At 44.6% G+C, this 26,643-nt stretch overlaps 1 protein-coding gene across 2 annotated transcripts in view; it reads left to right on the top strand.

Annotated features, from left to right (window-relative positions):
• Positions 1-26,643, top strand: part of LOC146868407 (prostaglandin G/H synthase 1-like) — a 450,292-nt gene that overhangs the window by 262,712 nt on the left and 160,937 nt on the right. For both annotated transcript variants that reach the window (XM_085609940.1, XM_085609941.1), the window contains one exon: positions 1,025-1,168. In XM_085609940.1, coding sequence (XP_085466066.1) covers positions 1,025-1,168 — 144 coding nt within the window. The remainder of the gene's footprint in view (positions 1-1,024; positions 1,169-26,643) is intronic.

The raw sequence follows: 26,643 nt of genomic DNA, 5'->3' as shown, positions 1-26,643 counted from the left end.
TATCACACGGATACGCTATAGGTGACGATTGAGGATCAAAATACTCTTTAATAGAGGATAACCACTGAGGCACTTTATAATCATTTGTCTACTGAACTGTGTGACGAGCTGGATCGGAAGTAGAACATGCAGAAAGGTGAAAGAGACCAAGAGATTAACAAGCCATACAGCCATGAAGAAGTCGCAGAGTATTCCCCTAATGACAAAACACATGTTGGCTGGGTGAAAAGAATTCAAGACAAAGAGCCGTAGAAAATTCTTTCGTACTTGTTCATTTGTTTTGTACACATTTTTGTTATTTTCTGTTGAACTGGATGCATGCGTGAGCCAAGACTTTCGTCAGAATCAAGTAATGATCTTTTGGTCTTACATTTGGAGGGTTAGGGTGATTCCCCTCCCCTTGAGCACCGCATCGGATTATAATCTGTGTTTGAATACAATTTCACGTAACTTTAGGAGCGCCAGGGAATCCTTAGTTCCAATTCACCCCATTAGGACATTATTCTTACATAGGTGTTGGACTCGCTATTAGGAAGGGGTGCCCTTGGTGCGCCCCTTCCTAATAGCGAGTCGCTAACCCTATTTTGCAAGTCGCTATTTAATTAGCGACTCGCAAAATAGGGTTAGTACATGGACCACAGGTTTTTTGCATGTGCAAACGGGTCTAAAACCCATTTGCGCACGCAAAAAAACGTGGTGTATCTGACCCTTGGTCTTTTTTTAATTGTTTTATTTAAAAGTTTTAATTGCAAAGATGTTAATCAAGAAATAAAGAATCAATAAAATACAATACTCTCCTTCGAACAGCGCAATCTCCAACTAGGAATCAAAGCCTCAGTTTCTGTCCGTTTCGCTCATTTGCACCTAAAGGCTATTCAGTTTCAGGTGCTGTTTCTTACTAATGTTTCACATTTTAATTACTTAGGTTAAGGGTCTTAAAATGTAATATTCCTTTATATCACCACTGGTAGAAGTACGGGTGGACTGACATACAAATCCTATTAATTGTTTTCTTTCTTTTCAGCACGGTCAAACTTCATAACCAGCCCACCAACATACAATTCTGCCTATGGTTATCTAAACTGGGAAGCTTACTCAAACCTTAGTTATTACACAAGACTTCTTCCACCTGTCCCAGATGATTGTCCAACTCCAATGGGCACCAAAGGTAAGGGGTGACTCTTGTAACCTTGTGGTCTGTGTAGTGGTCCTTTAACCCTGATCAAACTAAGTGTTAATTGATGCACAGAAAATAGGTGAAGATGAAGGTACAGGTAGACAATGCATTTTACCACAACATTCCTCTTCTTCATCTCAGTCCTTACTCTGAGGTGGATACTTCTCCCACCAGGAGCAATTGGTTGAAGAAGAAAGAAAACACCATAGCTCTACTCATCATACATATGGAAGGGATTAAAGATGCCCCTTTTTCCATAATTACTTGGATTGTCTTCCTGACCTTTTTTAGAGCTTGATTGCTGGAGTTTCTACTAGCATCGAACCCTTAACCGTTCCATGAGTTCTCAAAGTGCTGGTCAAGGAGTGTGATTTTGAAAATCGCGACCTCAGATTAGACTATTTCTCAGTGGTATGTCAGCTCCTGGACTTCATGGGTGAGGGTCTAAGGGAGCATTGAGGATGACCGGAGAAGCTGGGTTATCACTATTGCAGTTGTACTGCTCTGTGTACCTCGAGGGACGGTTGTCAACAGGAAGAGAGGGAGCGCCAGAACCGAGCGACAGTAGCCCACTACAAAGGTACAGTGCCTCAGTGCTAAAATGGTGGATTGTAGTGTACTGTACTATCTCGTGTCAACCTACAGGCCCCAGTGTGTGGGGCTATCAGAATTCACTGGTTCATTCATCCTCCAGGCTAACAAGAGGGGTTGCTTGTTGGGTGTTCTAATGACTGAAGTAGCACAGTTGTTTATACCTTTGTTAGGGCTGCACTTTCCAACTTTGCTCCTGGAACAGATTTTGTTTTAACAAAGCAGGTTACATGTTTGTACTCGAGTACTTTAGTGGACATCAGCAGAGTCTCAATGTACACAATGGTGTATTGTATTTTTTCAAAGTAGCACGTTTTGCTTGTTTCTTTGAAAGTAGTTGGTCCTGGAGGAGCACACATGAAATATTTCAATACATTCACGGTGTGTCACGGAAACATGACCCTCCATTGGGGTGTTAGGTTTTCAGCCATCCTATGAAGAACTTGAGAACGTTATGTTGCTAATGGTGCAGTGTTACTGCACAATGTAACTAAAAACTGTATAAAAAGGCATGGGAGACAAAAGCAGCTCAGAAAGTATAATTTCTCATGGCCTATAAATGTTATGGGTCGTTTAGCATAAAAAGGTCGGAAGTGCTTTTACTTAAGAATAAGGTGACAGTCAAGAACATTAACAGTCATCCATTACTGTTTTTATGTTATATGTGGCTGTTTTGTGGTAGACTGTTATGTAAGTTGTGGGACATCTAGGAGCTGGGGTTAAGTCATGGCATGCTGTAGACTGGGGTCTCACATACTCAAGACATAGAAGGTAGAGATAGATTTTCCAGAGTCATACAGCAGTGCACTTTACAGTTTTCTACAGCAAACAGGTTACTCCAGTCTTACAGGCTCTGGTTTGGAACAACAGTTTCGATTATCACTTCATTATTAAACCAATGGTGAGCACCATCCAACTACTAATGTACATTCATTGCCACTAATTACTATCATTAAGCAAGTGCTAAAGTTAAGCAGGAGGTGTGCATATCATATTTCCACCCTCAAATACATGCACTTGCACAGACTTATGCAAACATATATATGCACACAGAGCATAAGCAGCATTCAAGGCTGTTTTTTATTCTGTTAATTCTCAGTCAGTGAGAATGCAGTGATTCCCCCTTTTGCTCCCTTACCATTCCCTCATGCTTTTCTGCACAAGTCTCAGTTCCAGTTCCCACTGCATGGCAGGTCTTGTCTTGCTGTTCTTACCGTCATTTTTAGGTCTCGCTAGCGAAATTTAATGATTTGGGGTATTTTTTGTAAAGGGCATTAAGCCCAGCCCCTCTTTTCCATTGGCCGGCGTCACCGTTTATGCTAAACGGTGGCCAGCCATTGGAAAAGAGCTCCTTGTGACGTTTTCCTTAGGCTTTTTGAGCCGTCCCATTTGGACGGGCTCGTCTGCCTTCCTTGCGTCGCGAAAGCTTTCTTATCTTTATGGGGCCGTGTGTTTCAAACACATGGCCCCATAAAGACAAGAAAGCTTTCACAACGGACGAAAGTGAAAGCGGACCACCATGCTTGTTTGACCTATATAAGCAGGAACTTTTAGATAGCTCAGGGGTTTCATCTGTAGCTGCATCATCCAGTGAGTAGTTACAAGACCAACTATATGGAATGCAAGAGATACTTTTAGATAGCTCAGGGGGTTCATCTGTAGCTGCATCATCCATTGAGTAGTTACAAGACCAACTATATGGAATGCAAGAGATTCTGAAAAAATCCAAGGTCCGATGAAGGCACTAAAGCCAATTAAATGGTTTTCACCAACGGCTGACCAGGGGCGATATTGAACTAGTGATGGGAAGTGAAAAGTTTTACAATGTGCAAATCCGAACAAGTTACATCCTCTAAGAGGTATCACAGGCTATTTATATAGCTCTTGCTAGCAGCAGTTGGGCATCTAGGCACACGACAATTATTGAAAACTTTACAGACATACAGAATAGAAATGATTTCCATAGAACAGTAGCTATCTGTAGGACAACTATGCATCTGCCAGGCAGGATGAACTGCTTGTTTATTTTGAGAGGCAGAGAGTACCGGTACTTCTCAAGACAAATGTAATAATTCGAACTGATGATTACCGGCATGTCTCAGAAACAAGCAGTACCTGCACTTCTATTTTCCCATTTCAAGCACTGCTGGTATCCAGTGAAGTGCCACTGTTACCCTTCCCATCAGGCACTATGACCCCGCCATGATGTCCCCGGCTCCTCACTGGTGTGAGGTGATGACGAACAGCGCTGTGGTGGTTCGGGAGTGCCCCGGGGCATGTTGCTAGTGCAGACCCGGTCTCCCAAGCTTGTTTGCAGAGTCACCGTGTGTGAAGCGCCACCTCGGAGATATGTACAGTCAGCATTTACTCTCCGGCGCTCTCGGCTGACCCCAGTGGAGGCTGACCCGCCGACCCGAGCGCGGTGCAGCGCTTCGCGCCCTTCCTGGTGCACAAAGCCGGCGCCAGCGCCTCCACCGGGCCATAAAAACAGAGCCGTCAGGGTTTGTGAACCGCTCTTTAGAGCAGACGAAAGGCCGGTGTAATAATATGGTGGGATGTGTCGGCCTCAGTCTGCGTAGCTGGGCCTGGTGAAAGGAGTGTCTATCTGTGTGCTGGGGAGGAGATCCCCACCCCCACACACGCACTCCCCCGAGGGAGCTCTCTGCAGGGTGATCTCTGCCGATAACACCAGGGAGGGGTTATTAGCGAGGAGTGCCCAGAGTAGACAGACCCCGACCTGCACGCTGTCAGTTATTGCCACACCGCAGGGCCGCTACTCGTGAATGTGCCATGGGCACCCCGTCCCGCTCTCCTCTGTGAAACGGTAACAATAATGATACAGAGATCTGAATAGCGCTCTGCTGCCGCTAGAGTGGCCTTGCAGCGCTATTCGAGTTTGGGCACCTTTACTCCATGATCTCCAGGATAGCACACCCGCCAGACTGTTTTCTGTTTTATTGGGCGGGCTCAACAGCAGCGTTGTGGGTGTAATTAATTAGGCGGACTTGGAGCACTTGTTTCGTTGTGTAACTGTTGGAGGTGTTTGCAGGGTCTGAACAGGAAACAATAGCATCCCTCCCCCCTTCCCTGTGAGACAGAGGTGCCAGCAGCAGACCCGGGCTTTCAAAAACTGGCTGGTATACCATACCTCTGCCCCCTTGACAAAAGAAATAACCGTCCGGGAGGAGGGGGGTCACCAATTCACGTACATGCCATCTGGGGAGCGTAATATGTGTGCTGTTAGGATTGAAGTATGTATCTTTGGGAATGCGGCATATTGCCTCCTCTAAATTTTAACGAGACATGCATATGAAGGTACTACAGCCCTGCACACAGCTGCCGACTGCCGTATAAACTGCAATGCAGCGGGCAAAGGAAGTCGCTATTGAGTCACAGATGCAGGCCTGTAAAGGTTTTTAAGCAAGTCCTCTAGATTTGAACACTCTTCTTAGGCCCTTATGTCGGTGAGGGTTCGGGGTGTGATTACTCAGCTTGAAATCCCTGGAGTCTGGCTCAGAGACGCATGTCGGCGTTGGCCTGTGTCTCTCATGTTGCACAGCTACGCAAGCAGCACGCTACTTACTTCTTTCACTAACTTAATCCGGGTGTATATATCTTTATGATACTATTATGCACAATCTGATGTGGAAAAGCGTAACAGCGATTTGTTACCTGGGCGTCTTATGCTGAACACGGTGTCATTTTAATGCCTATATAAAAAAGCATTGGCGTAGCCAATAGGTCTCGCTTTTGGGACCTTCTAAGTATTTAGTTATGTAGCACAATGTTCTTGGTGCAACAACAACTGTTGCATGGCTAAACACTTAAAAGGTCCCAAAGGCAAGACCTATTGGCTATGCCAATGCTTGTTATTCCTTGGACGCACTCAGGGAGAACGCTTAAGGGCGCCGTGTTCAGAGCCAGCAGTCTTTTGTTTATTTTTCCTGTGCGTCGTGCAGGTGGCGTTCTAGCTTTTTTTGAAAGACACTTTATTTAATGCGGCCGGGTCCGGACGCGCCTTGCAACAGAGTTGAGTTTTTTAATCTATTACAAACTCGTATGACCCCCGCTCATATTGCCTAGCTTACATGACCATCTCTCTGTCCTTTCAGCCTGCCCCTGCTATTTGCTAATTATTTAATCTATCAATCTCCTCAGTCAGATTTCCCTTGGCTTGGAAAGCAACACTAGTTAACCCTTTAAAAAAAAAACGAAATTGCCTCCTACGGATCATACCAACTACAGATCAAGTTCTCTTCTTCTGTTATTGGGCAAAAAGTTGAAGAGTCAAAATAATATCCAACGTATAAATTACCTTGAAACAAATATGCTGCTGGACTCTTCCCAATCATGTTTTAGCCGCTCGTACAGCACCGAGACTACTTTGGTTGTGGAGACCGACCACTTTAGATGTTCTCTTGACGACAACCCCCCCTCACTGATTGTACTCTTCGACCTCTCCGCAGCATTCAATTCTGTTTCTCATTCAAGAATGTTGATAAGATTAAAGGAGGCAGGAATTCATGGGACAGCATTATCATGGTTCAAGAACAATTTAACTAATAGCACTCAAACTATTTCCTTTGGAGCATATAAATCGTGCACCAAGAAAGTGGATAAAGGTGTTCCCCAGGGCTCTTGTCTGATCCCCATGATTTTCAACACATATATGTTACCCGCATTGCCAACCTTGCCAAAAGGTTTAACTTTCTTCCTCTGTCATATGCTGACGACATTCAGATGATATTTATTCTGGATCATGATCTAAAGTATTTTGAAACTCGATACTTAGCAGGTTTGATAGCTATCGCATCTTGGATGACAGCAAATTGTCTCCAACTGAATGCCAACAAAACCGGAATCATGCTGTTTGCGAAGGCCCAGCAGCTTCGGACACCTGGATGGTGGCCTTCTGAACTTGGTCCAGCCCCTTCTCCAAAATTAGTTTTAAGAAATGTGGTCGTACGCCTTGACCAAGCACTCACCATGAAAGAACAGGTCGCAGGCACTACTGGCACTTGTTTTCACGTGTTATGCCTGTTACGGATAGTCTTCTCCCTTCTTCCATATTCAGTGAGAAAAACCCTTGTACAAGCAATTGTCATCAGTTGCGATAGTGGACTATTGCAATGCTCCATTGGCTTCTGTAAATGAGAGTGCTTTAAGCAAACTGCAAGTCTTTCAAAACACTGCAGCATGTCTCACTCTTAACCTTCCAGCCTGGACTGCATCCCCCCTCTTCTGCGCTACCGATTCGCAAGAGAATCATCTTCAAAGGTTTGCTGCCTGACTCGCAAGTCTTTGCAGGGCAACGCTCCAGTCTACCTTTCTGCAGAGCTTGTTCACTATTATCCTGGCAGGATTCTGAGATCTAGTGCTAAATCTCAGCTGGCAGTTTCAAGTATCACGAAATCTTGCTTAAGAGGCAGATTCTTCTCTTACCTGTCTCCCCTTTGGTGGAATAAGCTCCCACTTCATATACTCCAATTCACAGATCATTTAAATTTTAGGAAATTTCTCAAAACTACATTATTTCAAGCCTAATCAGTCTACTCCTCCACTCATTTTGCTCTGTTCCGTCGATATACCCCTTACGGGGTGATTTTTGCGCATTATAAGTCGAATTTACGTAACATAACATGGTCTCAAATGTAAAACAAAAGTGATACAGGCATTCTTCAAGTGAGTCCCTTGCTACCCTTGCCGCATGGGCATTGGCTGTACTACAGGCTGCATGATGTTGGGGGCCACCACATAGATTGAATGGATTACAGACTTGCGGCCTGATTCACAAGCTACTTGCATACTAAAAAATGTAATTCAGAAACCTACAATTTAAAATCCCTACCTCCATCTCTCCTATTGTTTCTATGGGGACCCACTCACACATGTACTATTCTACTAAGGCCCTAATTTGGATGTTGGTCAGAGTTGCCTCCGACCGACATCCCTGCGGTTTCAGAACTGACCGACCTGGGGTCAGCAGTCCGAATCCCGAATTACGATGCGACCGCACATGGTGCGGTCGCAGACTCCCATTTCCCTATGGGAGCTTGTGCGGTGGACGGAAACCGGCCGCGGCACTAGCTCCCAAAGTGAAATGGTGGTTACTGTAAATCCCTGCACCGTGTGGCAGGCACCATGAGGTGTGTGCCACACGGTGCAGGGATTTACAGGGGGCACCATAGGTGCCCCCTCAGCATCCAAACGGAGGCCACAGAAGAAGGGGGTCCCTGCTAGGCCCCCAAAGTCAGTTTCCAAATTGCTTTCCATGTTGGAAAGCCCAACATGGGAATGACCGTGCGGTTTACATTCCGACCGCGAAACTTTGTAATTGGGCAGTTGGACTGTGATCCGACGAGTCTGTCGGAAGGGCTCCGATGCGGTGGGGAAGAGTCTGACTGTCGGAAGGAGACTTTCCGCTCAACATCGTAATGAGCCCTGTTTTCAAATGTTTTTAAGTAAATCTTTCAAAAGTAATGTAAATGTAATTTAATATATTTACATTAAATAAATATCCAAAACATTGGCTACAGTGAAGATTAATGCAGACTTTCCTAAGCTGGACACGCGTGATTCTTTCCACTCTTTTGTGGCAGTTTTATCAGCTGCCTTAGATGGAGGACTGTAGTGCATACCTCACTGACATGTTTTATGTCCAAGCTTTATTCTCTGTAGGTTCCAAAGATTCCTTGTCAGAGACAATGCAGGTAGATGTGTTGCTCTCTAGGTTGTAGGGTGTAGTGCCTGTGGCCATCAAAACATTCTGTGGCCAGGAAGACAGATCTGACATTATACTGAGTTTGCTAAAAGTCCTTCCTGGACCTCATCAGGCTCTTCACACAAATACATATGACTTGCACACCACAGCCTCTACTACTGGATTTTAATGCACTTGTTAGAGCAGTGGAAGGTTGGGTGCAGTACATATCAATCTCTTTTCCACAATACTTCTAATCCTAGGCCTTGGGATAGATCTCAGCTCCATCATGTATCCTAACTGTAAGAGTTATCGTTGTGGACTGATATGAAAACTGAGGCATAGGAAGATACAGTAATTTGCTAAACATCAGTGCTGGGTTGGGATCAGGACTTAACTCTGCAATGAGCTCTGGTTCTGGCTTTTGCAGGACTGAGGTAGGTCATGCAGGATTCTGGGCTGGAATGGTTGGGCCCTGGGAAGGTAGTGTCTTTATTCTTACCTAGGATGTGGGCTGGAAGTGGTGCAGACTGGCTGGCTTTCACTTGACAGAGTCTTGAGCTTTGGACTGGGTTGGCATCTGGGTTGATTTTGAAATAGGTGATGGGCCATCCATGATCAAATCAAGAGAATATCACAAACGGTATGGATGCGCTTCCATTACATATCATCAAGGTACGTCGATGTGGAGTTCTGAGTAGTAAATCTAAATTTACCTAAATATACTTACATTGACAGTATTGTGGTAGTGAACATTTTGGCTACAATTATTTTGTTGCACGGTTTTTAAAATTCAGTAGAGTGTCAGAATACCTTGGGGAAGAGTAAGATACAGAGCCAAAGTTGAGAAAAGGTCACTACTCGGAACTAACTTCCTACAGATTTGATGAAGGGCAGTGAGGAGGTTCAGGGAAAGTTATAGGAGATAAAGAACTACAGCAAACGATGAATTTTCTCTTAGAGGAGAACCACAGAAAATAGTGAGGATGTCCATGATCCTTCTTTAAACCTTGTAGCCTTATGACGTCTAGGATTGGGAGTGGGTAAATGTTTAGGCCACTTACATTCGTGGAGAATGCTGCCAAGATTTCAAGGCCTTTTACTGTGCATGCGTCAATAGGCATGACTTTCACAGGGGGGCAAGGATTCCTCTGACGGCAGGTGTAGTGAATGACAGCACACAGCTGATAAGAGTTTCCTATGGTGGCCCTAGGACCCTCGCGCCCACTCAAAAGCCTCTGGGGCACACTGACTGCGTGCCCACTCTAAGTCACGCATAATGAAAGTTCATCCTACCTGCTTCCTTGCCTGTATGCAACATCTTTGATATGGCACAACCACAATTGCAAATGATCTCCTCATTTGCATGTAATTATGGAGTGAGGGAATAGCCTTTTGAACGAGATGTGTGTTGGCGTGATCAGAATTCTGCAGGGGGTTGCACGAGTATCTGCAGCCCCTTCTGTAAAACCACAAAAAGCGTGAGCAAGCCCTCATTGTGCTTCAAGAGCTCTTTCTATAATACAGCGTCTGTGCTGTTGAGCTAAAAGACCATAACACTGAAAATGGACGTACTGTGGCTTGAGAACAAGGATTTAGTGGGAAAAAGACATCAAGATTTCTGAATCACGAGGTAGAGTGAGCCACCTATGACTTAAAAGTACGATATATGTTAGTAATATGGAGGGCCACTCGAGTTACATGCCAGGGGGAGGTTCGAATTATTCAGCAGGGTTGACTAAATTGTGCAGCAAGAAAAGAAATATTCGGCAGCTTAATGCAGCACATTTTGTGCCAGTATGTCGCCAATATTTTGGCCTTTTTACATATATTAGCACTTTCTTGGCAAAGGTTGCACCTCATTTTAGTACCCCTTTGACACCCAAAGACAGAAATAACTATGGAAAGGTCTTCAGTCAACCTTTGCTAAAGGCCTTTCACTGCATGACAATGCGTGTTGCCGCATTCTTAGTAACTTTTGACCCTTTTGGGTTTTTTTTGCTGAAATCTGCGAATTATGCAGCATATGATAGATTATGTGGCAAATTCAGCAACTCCATAGATATGCGGACAACACCATGACTGCTCAATTGCCTAATTCCAGTGGCCCTGCTTATTTGTTGCTCTCGAGCTAAATCACTGTATGCTAAATGTAACCAAGTAATTTGGAACGTAACAGATTAATGCTATCGAACATCAAGGAGTTGCTGCGCATTTTGATAGAATTAAAGATTTATTATCCCAATAGAGATAGTGTAGCACAGGGTAGACTCATGCATAGTACTGCAAACTGGAGAGGGAGGAAGAAGATAACCAGTTACGGTATGTGCCAGAAGCTTTAGAGTTCTTGGCCGGTATGTTGTTTTTCGAGATATATGAGCATCTGTCTATTGCCGACCGACCACCCACTTAGCACTCTGTATCCGAACACTTTGTTGCTCGCTTTAGATCAAGATTATTGTCTTGCTCTTAGAAAGTTTGTAGAAACCTTACATTCTTTTGATTTTCTTCTGGCGTTGCCATTGCTCCGACTATGAGGTCTGAATAGCAGGACTAGCTACCAATAAGTCTTCTACTTCTCAAATTTAGATCACTGGTTTTCTGTCTTTCCAAAATATTTCTGACATGTGATGTAGAAAAGCTGTCAGTTTAGCTGTGCCCACACCAATTTCATTCGTGAGATTTTCATAAATATGAATTGAGCTTTTTTTGTATTTCAAACTTTAAATTGGAGGCTGCAGTTCATTCCAGTCACCAGTGCTCAATGTATTCCTTCTACCCATCAATGAGTCTGTTGCATAGTTCATACTAGGGTACTAGTGGCTACTAGTTTTGCAGCAGTCTCTCCAGGCGATTGATGGCAGTCATGCGGTTTGTCTTCACATATCCAGTAAAAGTACTGTTTAGGTAGCAAGACCTGCTAATGCAGTGAACACCTCATCAATGTGAATAGAATCAGTAGTCGTAAGTTCCAGCAGAAGAACACGAGTATCTCTGCCTGCAAGTCCACAGGATGTTGTCCAACTTGCCACGGCGGCCTGTATTGCACCTGGGAAGGCTCCCTCTCTGTGTCCGCTTGGTGTAATATGGGGCTTATCTTACAACTTGGTCAGAGCTGCTATTGGCTCTGTTTGGTCCTGGACACAGCTTATATTTATCCACAACCTGCCATTTACTTTTTTTATTCAAAGTTTTTTTATTCCATTGATAACTGCAGTGAACTCCGTAATATACACAGATTCTCCGTGTGAATCTATCTAAAAAGTCCTGGTAATGCGAGACAAAGTAGTAAACATTTGCATATACTGCCTGACAGATCATAAGTGCTGACAGGGGTCATCCTCGTTGTTTTGTATTTTTATACATCTGTGCACTTCAATGCATTCAGGTTTATAAAGAGCAAAAATGAAGCTGTAGGGTCACAGGGATAGAGGACCACCATCTTGACTATTTTTCAAACCCTTTCTTTCTCTAACCTTAATTCTGAAGAACTGCTTACAAACATCTAGAATTATTTTGGGCAACTCTCGCCAGGGTCCCAGCATCCGTGGGTCAAGGCACAAACCCCCGTGAAATGTATACTTTAAGAAACCGACAAACCAGCATGGTGGACTGTGTAGGACCAGCACAGGAAACCACCATGATAGCCTTCCACGCACAATGATGGCATCATTATTAACCGTGGAAACCTGACTCAACTTGCGGAGTGTTGCAGATTACTCTAGACTAAGCGGCTTAGTAGGAGAGATCCTTGGCCTGAGACCTTCCTAGAGGCTGTCGCACCTCTTTCTCTCTAGCCCCCACCCCAAGATTATAGCGAATGTGTTCCTCGAAGGGTTGATGGTCCAGCAAACACAGAACGAAATATTGAGGAGCTGTATAGTGCCGCAGTCCAAGACCGGATCAGAGCACCTTTCTGGTCACTCGCGTGCAACATGAAGATGCTTCCTATAAGGCCTCATTGCAAATCCAACGCCCACACAAGTACTCATGGTGTAGTGTGATACCCGTCTGACTGCGCGTTTAGGCACTTCGCAAGTGGCAGGAAGCGCTGTACAAAGGCAATTACATTTATAAGAAAATGGCCCCCTGGTGCAAGCCATAGAAGGTGATGCCTGCCAGGATACCCCAAAGAACAGGCTGGTGAAAATGCCAATGCACAGAATGTTCTGTAGAATTCGACAAATTACGCAGCACCAAGCCGAGAATGTGTGCGCATATTCCTGCCCCCTTTATACGGTCAGTGTTTGTACTGTTATCAGAGATGATCAATCCTGCAAAGGCATTTGGAGGTTAGCCGAGCAGTTCTTTATTTGCCAGCCCCCGGCAGGATGCTGAAACCTGCGGGATCCTTCCTGTAGTCAGCACTGAGGAAACTCCCAAGCGCTTCTGCTCGAAAACGTGTTTTTAAAATTTCGCTTTGGAGCACACACTTTCACATCATGAAGTCAATGCAGTCTTTTATCACCATGAGCTTGGAATGCAGAAACGTAAGTAATTGCCTTTGCAGATGGAAAAGTTGCAAAAGGTTTACAGTAGGGTGCAAAGTTTGACATGGAAGACTTTATAGTGGAACAGCCAAGGTCGTCACCATCTGAGCACCTGGGACATAAACCTGAGCCAGGGCTGGGCCCAGGACGCAGGAGGGTGAGAGAGTCCTGCTTGCTCTAGGCTCCCAGTTTGGCCCTGACCGTGAGTTATTCATGTCCACGTTTTTTTTGTATGTATTAGAGATTTTGTTTAGGTTTAGAATGATCGGCACAAAACAGTAAACCGTGATAGAATTGAGAAAACATATTTTCGTTACATATATAACTAGACATTGACTAATACAAATAACTTCTATACATATCGAAGTAAATATATACCTAAAAAAAGCAAATGTTTCTAACTGTGTAAAGGTGTTCACTATAGGTCCATAGTACCCTCATTATTACTACAGTGAAGTAGCCACTAGTTATAACTTTATGCCTCCCAAAGACAATCTCGAGGGAAACGGATAACAAAGATGCACGGCGCATAGATAAGACGCCTGTACTCAGATCTGTGACGTGCAGGATTGCTCCAAAACCACTGGAGCACGAGCTTCAAATGTTCAGATTTGAAATTTCAGATCGTTTCAAAGCTGCACAGTGGAAGCTTCCGCCAGTGCGTTAAACTATGGAGAATTGATATATAATGAATGATACTCTAATGAGATCTAAGGATTATTTTGATAACACATGTGCTGTATAGCCTATGGCACTTGTAATACGCCAGATAGGACATCTGTCACATGTTGGTGGAGTATGCCGCTCGCCAAACTCTAAATAGCCATTTGTTAAAGGTTCTAGTCATATAATCCCAAAATGAGACCACACTTGATTAATGGGACGCAGTGTCGCTCCCGATGGTACCAATGACATTGAATTGGAATAATTAGCCGACATTTCGAGTTAATTTTTCTAACTTTGCAAACTGCACCTGAAAAACCTTCCTGTCCCTTATTACATATTGAACTCCACAGACCTAATAGACATTTGATTGTTTAGAGAACTTCATATTTTAAATAAAGTTTTTGGGGCTTTTTCTACCTCTGATAAACTGTTTGATCAAATAAGATGTTTTTGCTTGTAAACCTGGTAACTTAGAATGTTTGTGACACCTGTTTAGTTTTTCTACTAAATCTTCCAGGCCCATTGACTTTTCTTAATTTCAGTTTCTTATTCTGAATAATATTATTTATTTTTATTTTTGTCAGGCCTAACACACTGAATTTGAAATGGTGTAATCCTTACCAGGATGGCCCTATTCAAGTTGTTGTAGAAATCCAATATTGTGTTGTCAAATGGTAACAGAATATTAGACCTAATGTGAATTCTGTATGTGGTCATCTATGTGCTCTTTGCTAGCAACTTAAAATCTCTTGTTTTTCTACTAATATATGATTTTGATGGGGTTTTAGACTTGACATGTATGATATTGTATGTTAAGAATAACTTGAGAAAAATGAGAACGGTTACACAAGTGGAATTAGAAAAATAACAATTCTGGAATTACGGCTGCTTTTCACAATTCTTGCAAATAAAGATGTATAGTTTGAAAAGCTGTGGTGCAAGATTGCACCCCTGCTTCAGCCCATTGTACCTCGAAACATGGCTCCTACACTGGTCTGTTACCTAAAATTACATTTACCCATGTAAATAACTAGTGGATATTGCCAAATTTGTGAAAGATTATAACTCCCTTAATTCACAATCTTCATCACACAACTCCCTGTGCTCCAATGGACACTGAACCTGCAAATTACAACATCACAAAGAGTGTTCCAATGACAATAATTAATGGAATACCTATTTCAATATGTCTCCTCTCTCATTCTGAAAGTAGAGAAATCCTCTCTGAGATCTGAATCAGTGGCCAAACATTGTTTGGAGACTGTGAGCGCTATTTCCTTGCTAAACCTGAGATTGATGTTCCTTAAGGAAACTTGGCATTTGAACTTGGCTCAGCCCGTCATGGATTTTCTTACTCCTCAATCAAACTCGATCATTCGTAAAGGCCCAACCAAGGTAGAAGACATTCAAAGGAATTTCATCAAATTTAAATTCCTAAAACCAGATCCATGCCCCTCTTTAAAATGCCTGTTGGTTAGTAATCATAAGTTTTTTTTGGTTTCTATTTTAGAACCATAAAAGTACAATCAGCAATACAAGAAATCATCAAATTCCATAAAACCACGATAAAAAAATCATTGCTATCGAAAGCATAAATTGATTATGAAAAGTATTTCATAACAACCCAATAATAAATAATTACACAAATAAGTAAAACAAAATACATTGCCTACTTTCTTTCAAATAAAAATAGCATGCCATATAAATGTAGAAACTTCTGAGCTGCTTTCTAAAGAATGTAATTGTTGAATCTCGGTGTCCAGCTGACCAGGTGCTATCCAGGATCTTGGTTCATGGGATGGAGACCATCTTGCTAAGCCTCAGCAACTTGCTTGATATCTCATTTACTATGGCTCAACTACCTACGAGAATGAAGCACGCCATTATCGTGCCTCTTCTTAAATGATCATCATTCGACCTGGCTCTACCTGAAAACTTTAAGCCAATTTTGTTGCTCACTTTCTTCTCGAAAGTCGCTGAAAAGCATGTCAACGCTCAATTGACAAGCCTTATAGAGACCAACAATCTGTTCCATGAGACTCAGGGCCCGATTCCGATCTCGTTGGGAAAGCATTGCTAACGACTTGGATCGGAAATGCTTTCCAACCGACTTGTACGCATGCAGTCCGACCGAGCGAGTATGATGCAACTGCATTGTTATGGACATCGGCTCGCTCAGACTCCCGTAGCACTCTATAGGAGCTTGTGTACCGACACGCACACAGGCTCCCATAGCAAAAAAGCGAACACCCTGTGACAGGCACCCCATGTTGCCCATCACACTTTGCATGCTTGGATCGTGGGGACCCATGCACACCGAATCGGAGGCCTCCAGGTGAAGGAGGGCCTGCTAAGGCCCCCCGAAGTCCAGGTCAGACAGCCGTTTTGTCTCGATGAGACCGAGTCGATCCAGCTGTCTGATTCGTGCATCATACTCGCTCGGTCGGAAAACGGCTCCATTGCACGGCACGATTCAGCTACGAATGAGTCCGATGGACAGGTTTGGGTTCATAAACTATTTGCACGGTGCGTACGGGATACTCGCATCGTACTTAGTTGTTCAGAATGGGGGACGATTCGGACGGAAAGATAGGCTTCAAATCAGATTTGCTCTTTACAAATCCCATTTGGAGGCCTTCCTTACGAGATCGGAATCGGGCCCTTAGTCGGGGTTCCGGGCTCAGTATAGCATGGAGTCAGCCCTATTGCTAGCTTCAGAGTCTCTGTGCAGATCTGCGTCAAACAGCAGCACTGTTAATGCTCGACCTCAGTGTAGCGTTTTACACTGTTTCTCATGACCTTCCATAAGAACAGATATGGAACTGTGGTTTTGGGGGCACAGTTTTGAGGTGGCTGGCCTCTTTCCTAGAAACCCACAATTTCAGGTAGGTCAAAGATCTTTCTCATTGGAGGTGCTCTGCCTCAGAGGTTTGCCCCAGGGCTCGGCGTTGAGCCCTACTCTTTTAAATCTGTATATGCGCCCCCTGGCAGATGATATAGAGCGATACAGTGTTACCATTGTGTCTTATACTGATGACACGCAGCTTATTGTCACTCTATCCTAGGATGAGGGAGGTGCTGCAACTCATTTTAGATCCTGCCTTGTGGAACTTGTGGATTGGATCAACAGGAGCTGCCACACGCTTAATGCTAACAAAACAGAGGTTTTTATTGTTGGCAAATTACCGTCCGTTTGGTCCTCCGCCTGGTGCCCAGATATATTAGGTCTCATTCCAGCCCCCAAGCCAAAAGTAAAGAACCTACGGATTTGGTTTAATGCTAACCTAACATTTGACAGACAAATAGCCTGTGTGGATGGAAGTGTTTGAGCCCTCTCAAAACTCTGGCGAAGATCACCCACCTTCTCCCCATAGCTGCCAGGAAAACAATAGTCCAGGTCCTTGTCATATCCAGACTGGACTAGTGTAATATACTGTATATTGGCGCCACACAGGGTAGACTACAAAGTGGCGGAGAGTGCAAAATGCAGCAGCACGTTTACTGCTAAATCTTCCAAGACGTGCACTTTCTGGTCTGGCCCATGCCAAACTGCACTGGCTGAGAATGGGCAAAAGAATATCTTTAAATGCAATGTACCTATGGCATAAAATATTTAATGGCAAAGGCCCACATTATCTTTTTCCTCATGTGAAACCTTTTCAGCTCAGTTGATGTCTTAGGTCGACAAGTGACGTTCTTGAGTGGTCCCCTTTATGAAAGTGTGGGAGGTTGCTCTTTTGGCTTTCGAGCTTCAAAGTTATGGAATACCCTACCCCTTCATGTGAGACAAGAACCTTCAGAAACAACCTTCTGCAAGAAACTCAAAATTTAGCTGTTTAAGCTGACCTAATTTGTACTGCTAGACACTGCTGCCCGACTCGACTGCCTTGTTCTGCTCATTTTTTTAGGTTAAGCTGTTCTTCTTCTTTTTTCCCCTGTAAGTAAGATCTTGTAGGGCAATACTAGTGCTGGGGCGCTTCACTGGGAGTAACCAAGCACTTCACAAAGCTTATTATTTTCAAATGTGTTATTTTTAATTAAAATCAAGGATGGTCTACATTGTCTTAACTTACACTTTTGCAATATTGCTAACTCTGTTTGTCTTCTCGGTTCCTCATAAAATTTACAAAAAAATAATAATGGATTGTGCATTGTTCAGATTGCCCATCACATAGACATTTGTCTAATAAGGTAGTGTTAGATCTGGGGCAGCCGCGGCCCGTGGAGAGAGTTCCGTGGTGCGGTAAGGCGGGGCGGGGGAGGGGCAGGGTGGGGGGTTCTAAAAACCGGAATATGGATAATTACAGGTAAGTAAACAATTAAATAAATAAAACGAATTTCGATGCAACGCGCGAAAACACCACAGATTTACTCTACACCAGTTTTAGAAAAATAAGGTATCTTTACTAAAAACTTCACAAGACCAAATACTACAGAAAAACCAACATACTATTAAAAAGGTTACTTTAAAGATAGTTCAAGAGTTTGTAGAAAGTACTCCAGGATGTAAAAATCAGTGTCCTGCACAGTGCGACTCTCAATGCACAAAAATGCGACACTCTCGTGCCCAACTGTACCTGTAGTTGCGCTACGGTTCCCAAAAGCTATAACAATGAAGATGGCAAAGGTGATGCGATACTCCTGAGACCGTGGGGAGGCTTTGCAGCAGCCCTGCTTCACGCAGCAAAGGTGGATGCGCCGGCTCCGATCTGTAGGTAGAGGATGCGATGACTTTGGCTTTCGTTGCGTAGGTTTCTTAGGGGGAAGCTTCACGCACAGGTACGGTGCGACGCTCTTCGATGGGGCGCGATGCGCTGCGCGGCGTTGACTTCTGGCGCCGCAACCCTCAATGCGCCACGGGACGGGACTCTGCGTTGACGCACGCAGCGACTGGATACTTTCATGCACCGGCAGTGGTGCGGCCCGCAAACTGGTTCTGCGACGACCGTCGCAGTGTCAGGAATCTTCACGCACCGGGACGATGCTCGACGCACTCGGTGATGCGGGGATTCCGGGTGCTGCGATGACGCCGCAATGAAATTCTTCTCGCACTCTCGATCTTGCGACTCGCAACCGGATGATGCGACCCTCAAACGGATGAGGCGATGGGTACCAGTTACTCTTGTTCAAGCTTTCTGCTTTCCAGCTCCCAAACACAGCAAAACGACCTACTGAGGCCCCAAGACTAGGCAAGCACTCCAAGGCAGGTCAGAACTCCCTCAGCAGAGTTCCAGGGGAGCTGGTGGTGAAGTCCTTTTGTTCCTGGGACTTCTTAACAGGGAGCCAGCTCTCCTCAGGCCTTTGGAGATCAGAATTTAAAGAAGGGGACACAGCAGAGTCCTTCCCCTCTCCTTGGCAGCAAAGCAAAACAGCAAGCAGGCAGTCTTCTCCTCTTCAGTTCCTTCCAGCTTTCTCCTTGGCAGAGGTTCCTTCTTAGTTCCACAGTGATCTAAAGTTTAGGTGTCTGGGGTCCTCTTCTTATACCCCTCCAAGTCTTTGTCTCTCTTTGTTTCAGTGGGGGATTCCCCTGCTCAAACCGGTTCCTGGGTGTGCTCTGCCCTGGAGCACCTGGTTCCTCTCAGAGTGAGGGACAGGAAGGTTAAACAGGAGACTAGCTACTTTCTAAAAAGTGCTATTCTCACACAGTGAATTTAAAAACCATCTTTCTAAAAAGATGTATAATTAAATTCTGAACACAAAGATACCAAACTTGGATTTTCTATCTTGCCTTTAGGGGAAGATAGGCATGTAAACCGCCTCCCCCATTCTGTCCTATGGGCAAGATAGCCTCTCTGCAGTGAAAAACGACAATGGCTGTAATTCACTACCAGGGCATGTTACACACCTCAGTACATGCCCTACCTTTCAGATACACTGCACCCAGCCCAGGGGGGTACCTAGGGCCACCATAGGGATGCCTTATATGTACAGAAAAGGAAGAATAAGGCCTGTTCAGTGGTTGCACTGGCCAGGTCGACATGGCAGTCCTGGACTGTACATAGGCCCTGCAAGCAGGCCTAAGAAATCATTTTAGCGCTACTCCTGTGGGTGGCACAATCAGTGCTGCAGCCCACTAGTAGCATTTGTACTACCAGCCCTGGCACTCTCAGTGCACTTTACTAGGGCCTTGCAGGTAGAACAAATATGCCAAACATGTATAGCCAATTACATCACAATTTCCCTAGGGAGACCTTGCACTTTGACACTGATCAGCAGTGGCAAAGTGCCCAAAGCATCTATACCAGTAAAAACGACATCCAGCATAGCATCAAAAATACAGGAGGAAGAGGCAAAAAGTCAGGGGAACCACGCCAAAAGATGCCAGGTCTAACAGGTAGACCAATCATTTCCCCTTAGAAATGAAACAAGACGATGGACAATATTGCACCTTCTTCTCATGAAGATAAATCTGTGCTGATTGTTGTATACAAACTCCAAAGAGGGTAAAGAGCATTATTGACTAACAGCATTTGATGAGACAAAACACTGGGCTTTCCATATTCTTTGTCCTCTTCTAGCAAACTTCATATAAAGCTAACTCTGATTAGGGATACTGGATCATTAAAAAATCAGGTGTACCTAGGTTGTCACAAAAAGAGGTACTATAACTAATCCAAGGTATTTTGACAGCTAAATCCTAAGATGTACATTCCATTATTTTATTTCTATTTAAGAGTGTTTCTGGTTACATCCATATCCTATACCACAATAAGATCGGTTGGAGACTGATGAGGTCTTCTAAAAAAAAGAAATTTAGAATAAACGTATGAAAAATAAAAGTGGAACAACTCTGAGGACCCGAAAGAAGTCTCCTTAGGCAGACCATTTCTGCTGTGTGCAATTTCTTGAGGTTAGCCTAACATCAGACACCTGCCCCATAATTAGCTATTGAAGCCCATTTTGCCTGGTAAATGACACCCATTCCCTACAGATGTTTCCTCTCCAGTTTTGCAGAATAATACAAAATTGCAATTACAGATTATCGAACTGTAGTTCTCTTGTAACCAATTGTATCCAAGCACCATGGGCATCACTTTATAAACTAAAATAAGAAAATGTGGTAGTCTGAAAAAATGTATTCCCCTACTTTGAACTAATAAGGTTTTGTAGCACTCGGCTCACATTTCATAATAAAGTTTTTAACCCGGTTGACCCTCAAATTCAGGTCAGCCATGGTCTTGCGGATCCGTGGAATAGTGGCCAGGGCCAGTTGGGCAGTGCGGAAATGTCTGGTGGGAGTGTAGAAGGAGAGGCATGCAGGTATTGCAGGCATTGAGGTATGCAGGTCCGTCGTTGTGGAGGGCTTTGTAGGTGTGGGTGAGACGCTTGAACAGGATTCTTTTGTTGACAGGTACCCAGTGAAGGCCTCTCAGATGGCCAGTGATGTGGTTGTGGCGTGGGATGTTCAGGATTAGCATTGCCTCAACTGCTGGAGAAATTCTGCTGCATTCTCCTTTGATGCTGAAGCAGTGGCAGCTCGATTACAGCAGATCCACAGCCTTCGCAGCTCAACAATGGTGCTCTATGTGGCTCAATGACAATGCATTGCATTCACTTCAACAGAGCTTGATGACGACTCGGGACACTCTTTGCGCAGCTCTATGACAACGCAGTAGGCTCTCGACATCTACACTTGCTCCAGCCAAGGATTTTCTTCAGCCGGACCTGTCTGGTTCTGCTCTCCATAGCGGTTGGCCTGAACTTTGGATTTCTACCGGTCCCTCTCGATCTCAAGTAACCTTTTGATCGCTAGTGACTTCTAAGCACTATTTTTGGTTTATTCTTTAAAAATTCATATCTCAACTTCTACCTATTGGATTTTCGTCGGTTTGGTCTTGTTTTACTCAGATAAATATTCTCTATCTTTCTAAACCTGTATGGAGTTTTATTGTGGTGTTTTCTTTGTGTTACTATGTGTGTGTTGCACAAATACTTTACACATTGCCTCTTAACCCCTTAAATGCGCACCAGTGCTCGTGTGCGCAGGACGGCTCCCGGCCGTCCTCGCACATGGTACCGGAAATCCCTCTGGTGAAGGCACCAGAGGGATTTCCTTTCCTTCCAAATAGCCTCGGGAGCTGAGGAAGAGCTTCCCCAGCTCCCAAGGCTCCCCCCCTAGTTTCTGTGAAATGACGTTCAGTGCGCACATCGCGCTGTTGTCATTTCATAGAAACTGAAATCAGCCTTTAGGCTTATTTCAGTCTCACTTTCTATGTGCTCAGGGGGCTATCTCAGCCCCCCGAGCATGTAGAAAGAGGTGAGAGGTATTATTGGAAAGAAGATCCCCAAGCAGGGAAAGACCCACTAAACACCAGGGAGGGGGAAGCGGCCCCTTGGGCAAGGGCCTTTGCTCCCCCCAATTTTGTTTGGCCAATACAGTCTTTCTGCCCCCCTGGGGGGCAGATGGGGCAGTAGCCCCCAATATGCCCCCCAGGGGAGCAGAAAGCCCACTAGAAACCAGGGATTTGTTTTATTGAATTAAGGGTGGGGACTGGCCAAAATGGGCATGCCCCCCCAAAAGAAATGCAACAGTTTTTCTGTCCCCCAGGGGCAGATGGGGGCAGTAGCCCACTAGGCACCAGGGATTATTTTATTTTTTTACTTAGGGGTGGGGGCTGCTCAGAATGGGTATGCCAATGCCCCCACCCCAAAAACAATTACCACAGTTTTTCTGCTCCACTGGGAGGCATATGGGGGCCTTCCCGGGGGGGGGGGGGGGGGAGCAGAAAGCCCACTATGGCATCAGGAAATATATATATTTTTTAAATTCAGGGGTGAGGTGAGCCCAGTATGGGCATGACAATGCTCATCTACCCCCCAAAACAAATGCCACAGTCTTTTTGCGACCTCGGGGGGGAGGGGGGGGGGGCAGAAAGCCCACTAGGTGCCAGCGATTACTCTTGCTTTTTTTATGAGTGGGGGTGGAGGCACCCCCCCGATTCCCCCTCAGGGCGGCAGAAAGCCCTCTAGGCACGGACTTGTTTTTAGCAATGTGCCTACCTGTGGATTTGGGCTCTGGCGCAGGCGGTTTAAAGGGAAACCTAGCAAACCTGTATATTTTTGGGAATCCAGGATGGGGTGACTTGTCTGCCTCTCACCAGGCTCTGTTACCCAGAATCCCTTGCAAACCTCAAACTTTGTAAAAAAAAAAAAAAACATTTTCCTCACATTTCTGTGGTGGGAAGTTCTGGAATCTGCATGGATTCACAAAATTCCACCGACCCCGGATTCCCGAATGTCTTCCCAAAAACACTTGTGTGTGTAGGCCTAGCGCACGCGACAGGATATTGCCCAAAATGAAATGTGGACAAACCACATTTTCACAGTGAAAACTGACCTACCCACTCGAGTGAGGTACCATTTTTATCGGGGAGACCTGGGGGAATGCTGTGGGTAGGAAATTTGTGGATCCATGCAGATTCCGGATCTTTCCCACACAGAAATTTGAGAAACATTTTAATTTTTCAGCAAAATTCAGGATTGCAGGGGTTTCTGGGTAGGAAAATGTTGGGGGGGCCATGCAAGCCATACCTCGCTGGACTCCCCCAGGTATCTATTTTTTTTTCGCAATGTGTGGGTTTAGTAGGTTTCCAAAGATGGCCCCGAGCCCGGGGCCAAAAACCCAGGCAACCCCCCCCTTCAAAACCAGGTTGTTTTGTGATAGGTAATTTTGATGTCTCCTCAATACGTTTTGGGCCCTTGCCTGTCACGGGTACTTGACCCACCCAGGCGAGCAAGGTACCATTTTTATCGGGAGACCTGGGGGAATGCTGGGTGGTAGGAACGTTGTGTCAGCCCAGTGATCCCGCAACTTTCCCACACAGAAATTTGAGAAAAATGTGATGATTTTTTCATCAAAATTTGAGGTTTGCAGGGGATTCTGGGTAGGGAAACGTAAGGGGATCCATGCAAGCCATACCACCCTGGACTCCCCCGGGTCTCTAGTTTTCAGAAATGTATGAGTTTGGTAGGTTTCCATAGATGGCCGCCAAGCCCAGGACCAAAACCTCATGTGACCGCCCTCGCAAAAGCAAATTGCTTTGTGATAGGTACGTTTGATGTCTCCACAGTATGTTTTGGGCCCTTGTCTGTTGCGGGTACTTGACCCAGCCACAAGAGTGAGGTACCATTTTTAGCGAGAGACCTGGTAGAACACTGGGTGGTTGGTAGGTTTCCCTAGATTGCCGCCAAGCCCGGGACCAAAAACTTTTGTGGCCCCCCCTTGCAAAACCAGGTCATTTTCGGATACATAGGGGGCATCTGCGTTTTTGCCGGCACAAATGTCCTACCCCACTGCATTCTTCTCACTCTCCCGAGTAAAATGATACCTCACTTGTGTGGGTGTGGCAAGGGCCTGTGACTGGGAAGAGCCAAAAACATAGGGATTGAAAGTATAGCACAGAGAAATCTAAGCACTACATTATTTTTTTTTTAAATACGTTTTTAGCCAATTATGCATTGGACACTGACACAAGTGAGGTATCATATTACTTGGGAGATTTAAGGGAACGCTGTGGGGCAGGACATATGTGCTGGCATGGTGATTCCACGCAAGAAATATGTGGAAAATGTGTTTTTTTCATCAATATTTGAGGTTTGCAGGGGATTCTGGGTAGGAAAATGTTGGGGGATCCACTCAAGCCATACCTCGCTGGACTCCCCCGGGTGTCTAGTTTTCAGAAATGTGTGGGTTTAGTAGTTTCCCAAGATGACCATCAAGCCCGGGGCCATAAACCCAGTGACCCCCCTTGCAAAACCAGGTTGTTTTGTGATAGGTAATTTTGATGTCTCTTCAATACGTTTTGGGCCCTTGCCTGACGCGGGTACTTGACCTACCCACACGAGTGAGATACCATCTTTATCGGGAGACCTGGGGGAACTCTGGGTGGTAGGAAATGTGTGGATCCATGCAGATTCCACAACTTTCCAACACAGAAATTTAACAAAAAGGTGATTTTTGTTTTTCAGCTAAATTTGAGGTTTGCAGGGGATTCTGGGTAGGATGACCGACGAGCCCGGGGCCAAAAACCCAGTTGACCCCTTTGCAAAACCAGGTTGTTTTGTGATAGGTAATTTTGATGTCTCCTCAATACATTTTGGGCCCCTGCTTGTCGCAGGTACTTGACACACCCATGTAAGTGAGGTACCATTTTTATCGAGAGACCTGGGGGAACGCTGTGTGGTAGGAAATTTGTGGATCCACGCAGATTTCAGAACTTTCCACCACAGAAATGTGAGGAAATGTGTTTTTTTTTTTTTTACAAAGTTTGAGGTTTGCAAGGGATTCTGGGTAACTGAACCTGCTGAGAGCCAGAGAAGTCACCCCATCCTGGATTCCCCTGGGTGTCTTGTTTTAAAAAATGTATAGGTTTGCTATGTTTACCTAGGTGCAGGCAGCGCTAGGGTTAAGAATCTACAGCTCGGCACTTTGCAAAAAAAGGATCAGTTTTCACTGGGAAAATGTGGTGTGTCCACATAGCGTTTTGGGCCGTTTCCTGTCGCGGGCACTAGATCTACCCACACAAGTGAGGTACCATTTTTCTAGGAAGACTTTGGGGATGCGGGGTGGGTGGAATTTTGTGGATCCTGCAGATTCCAGAACTTTCCACCCCAGAAATGTGAGGAAAATGTGTTTTTTTGGCAACGTTTGTGGTTTGCAAGGGATTCTGGGTAACAAAACCTGGTGAGAGCCAGACAAGTCACCCTATCCTCGATTCCCCTGCGTGTCTAGTTTTCGAAAATGTATAGGTTTGCTAGGTTTCCCTAGGTGCCGGCAGAGCTAGGGTTCAAAATCTACAGCTAGGCACGTTGCAAAAAAAAGACTCCGTTTTCTCTGTGAAAATGTGGTGTGTCCACGTTGCATTTTGGGCCATTTCCGGTCGCGAGCACTCAGCCTACCCACACAAGTGGGGTACCATTTTAATCGGGAGACTTAGGGTAACACAGAATTGTAAAGCAACTGTTATTACTTATTGACTTTCGATGCATTTCTGCCTTTCAAATGAAAGACAATGTGTAAAAAAGAAGTCACTTTGAAAAATGTCCTATCATTCTCATGCTAGTATGGGTACCCACAATTTCGGAAATGTACAAATAGCTACTGTTTCTAAACTCTATATTTTGTTGCAGGTGTCTTTCATCCCGATTTTTCACTGTATATATTTTCCAAAATGAATTGCCTTATACCCGTCACATAATAAAAAAATAATTGCAAGACGCTGCTCAGTTATTGGCTCTAGGTTCGTCGGGTTCTTGGTGAACCTACAAGTCCTATTTATCCCCACAACCAGAAAGGTCCAGCGGAAGTAATGGTATATTGCTTTCAAACATCTGTTATAATTAGAACTTGTTACTGGTGAAAACGTTGGCACAAATGGCAGTTTTTTCAACTCATTTTCAATTTTTCCTATTTTCAACTGTTAGTTTCTATAAAGAAATCTTGAAGGATCTACACAAATGATGCCTAGCTGAATTCAGAATTTTGTCTACTTTTCTAAAATGTATAGCTTTCCAGGATCCATTTTTGCTTTCATACCCAGAAGGTTGAAAGAACAAAAAAATAGCAAAAATAGGCAATGTCCCAGTAAAATGCAAAAACTGTGTAAAGAATGTTGGTTTTCTGACAAAAGTCTGTCAGTCCCTGAAAGCTGGGAAAATTGTGATTTCAGCCCCACAAACCCTTTGTTGGTGCCATTTGCAGGGAAAAAAACAGATGCTTTTATTTGCAGCACTTTCCCCCCCATTTTTTCCCTCCCAAAAATAATTTTGCTGTATTTTGGCTAATTTCTGTATCCCCTCCAGAGGAATCCACAGACCGTGGGTACCTTTAGAATCCCCATGATGTCGGAAGACAAGGAGGCAAATTTGGCATGGATACCTTATGTGGTCAAAAAGTTACAGGCGCCTAAGCACGACCTCCCCCAAATAACAAAAAAAAGGCTTAGCACAGGGCGGGAAATGGCCTAAAAGCGAAGCGGTTAAGTTAAGCCTGCCTGCTCTGTGTCAAGCTACCAGGGGGT

Source organism: Triturus cristatus, chromosome 1_2, assembly GCF_964204655.1.
Source record: "Triturus cristatus chromosome 1_2, aTriCri1.1, whole genome shotgun sequence".
NCBI classification, from domain to species: Eukaryota; Metazoa; Chordata; class Amphibia; order Caudata; family Salamandridae; genus Triturus; species Triturus cristatus.
Note: the sequence above shows the minus strand (reverse complement) of the source record. Positions and strands in the feature narration are given on the sequence as shown.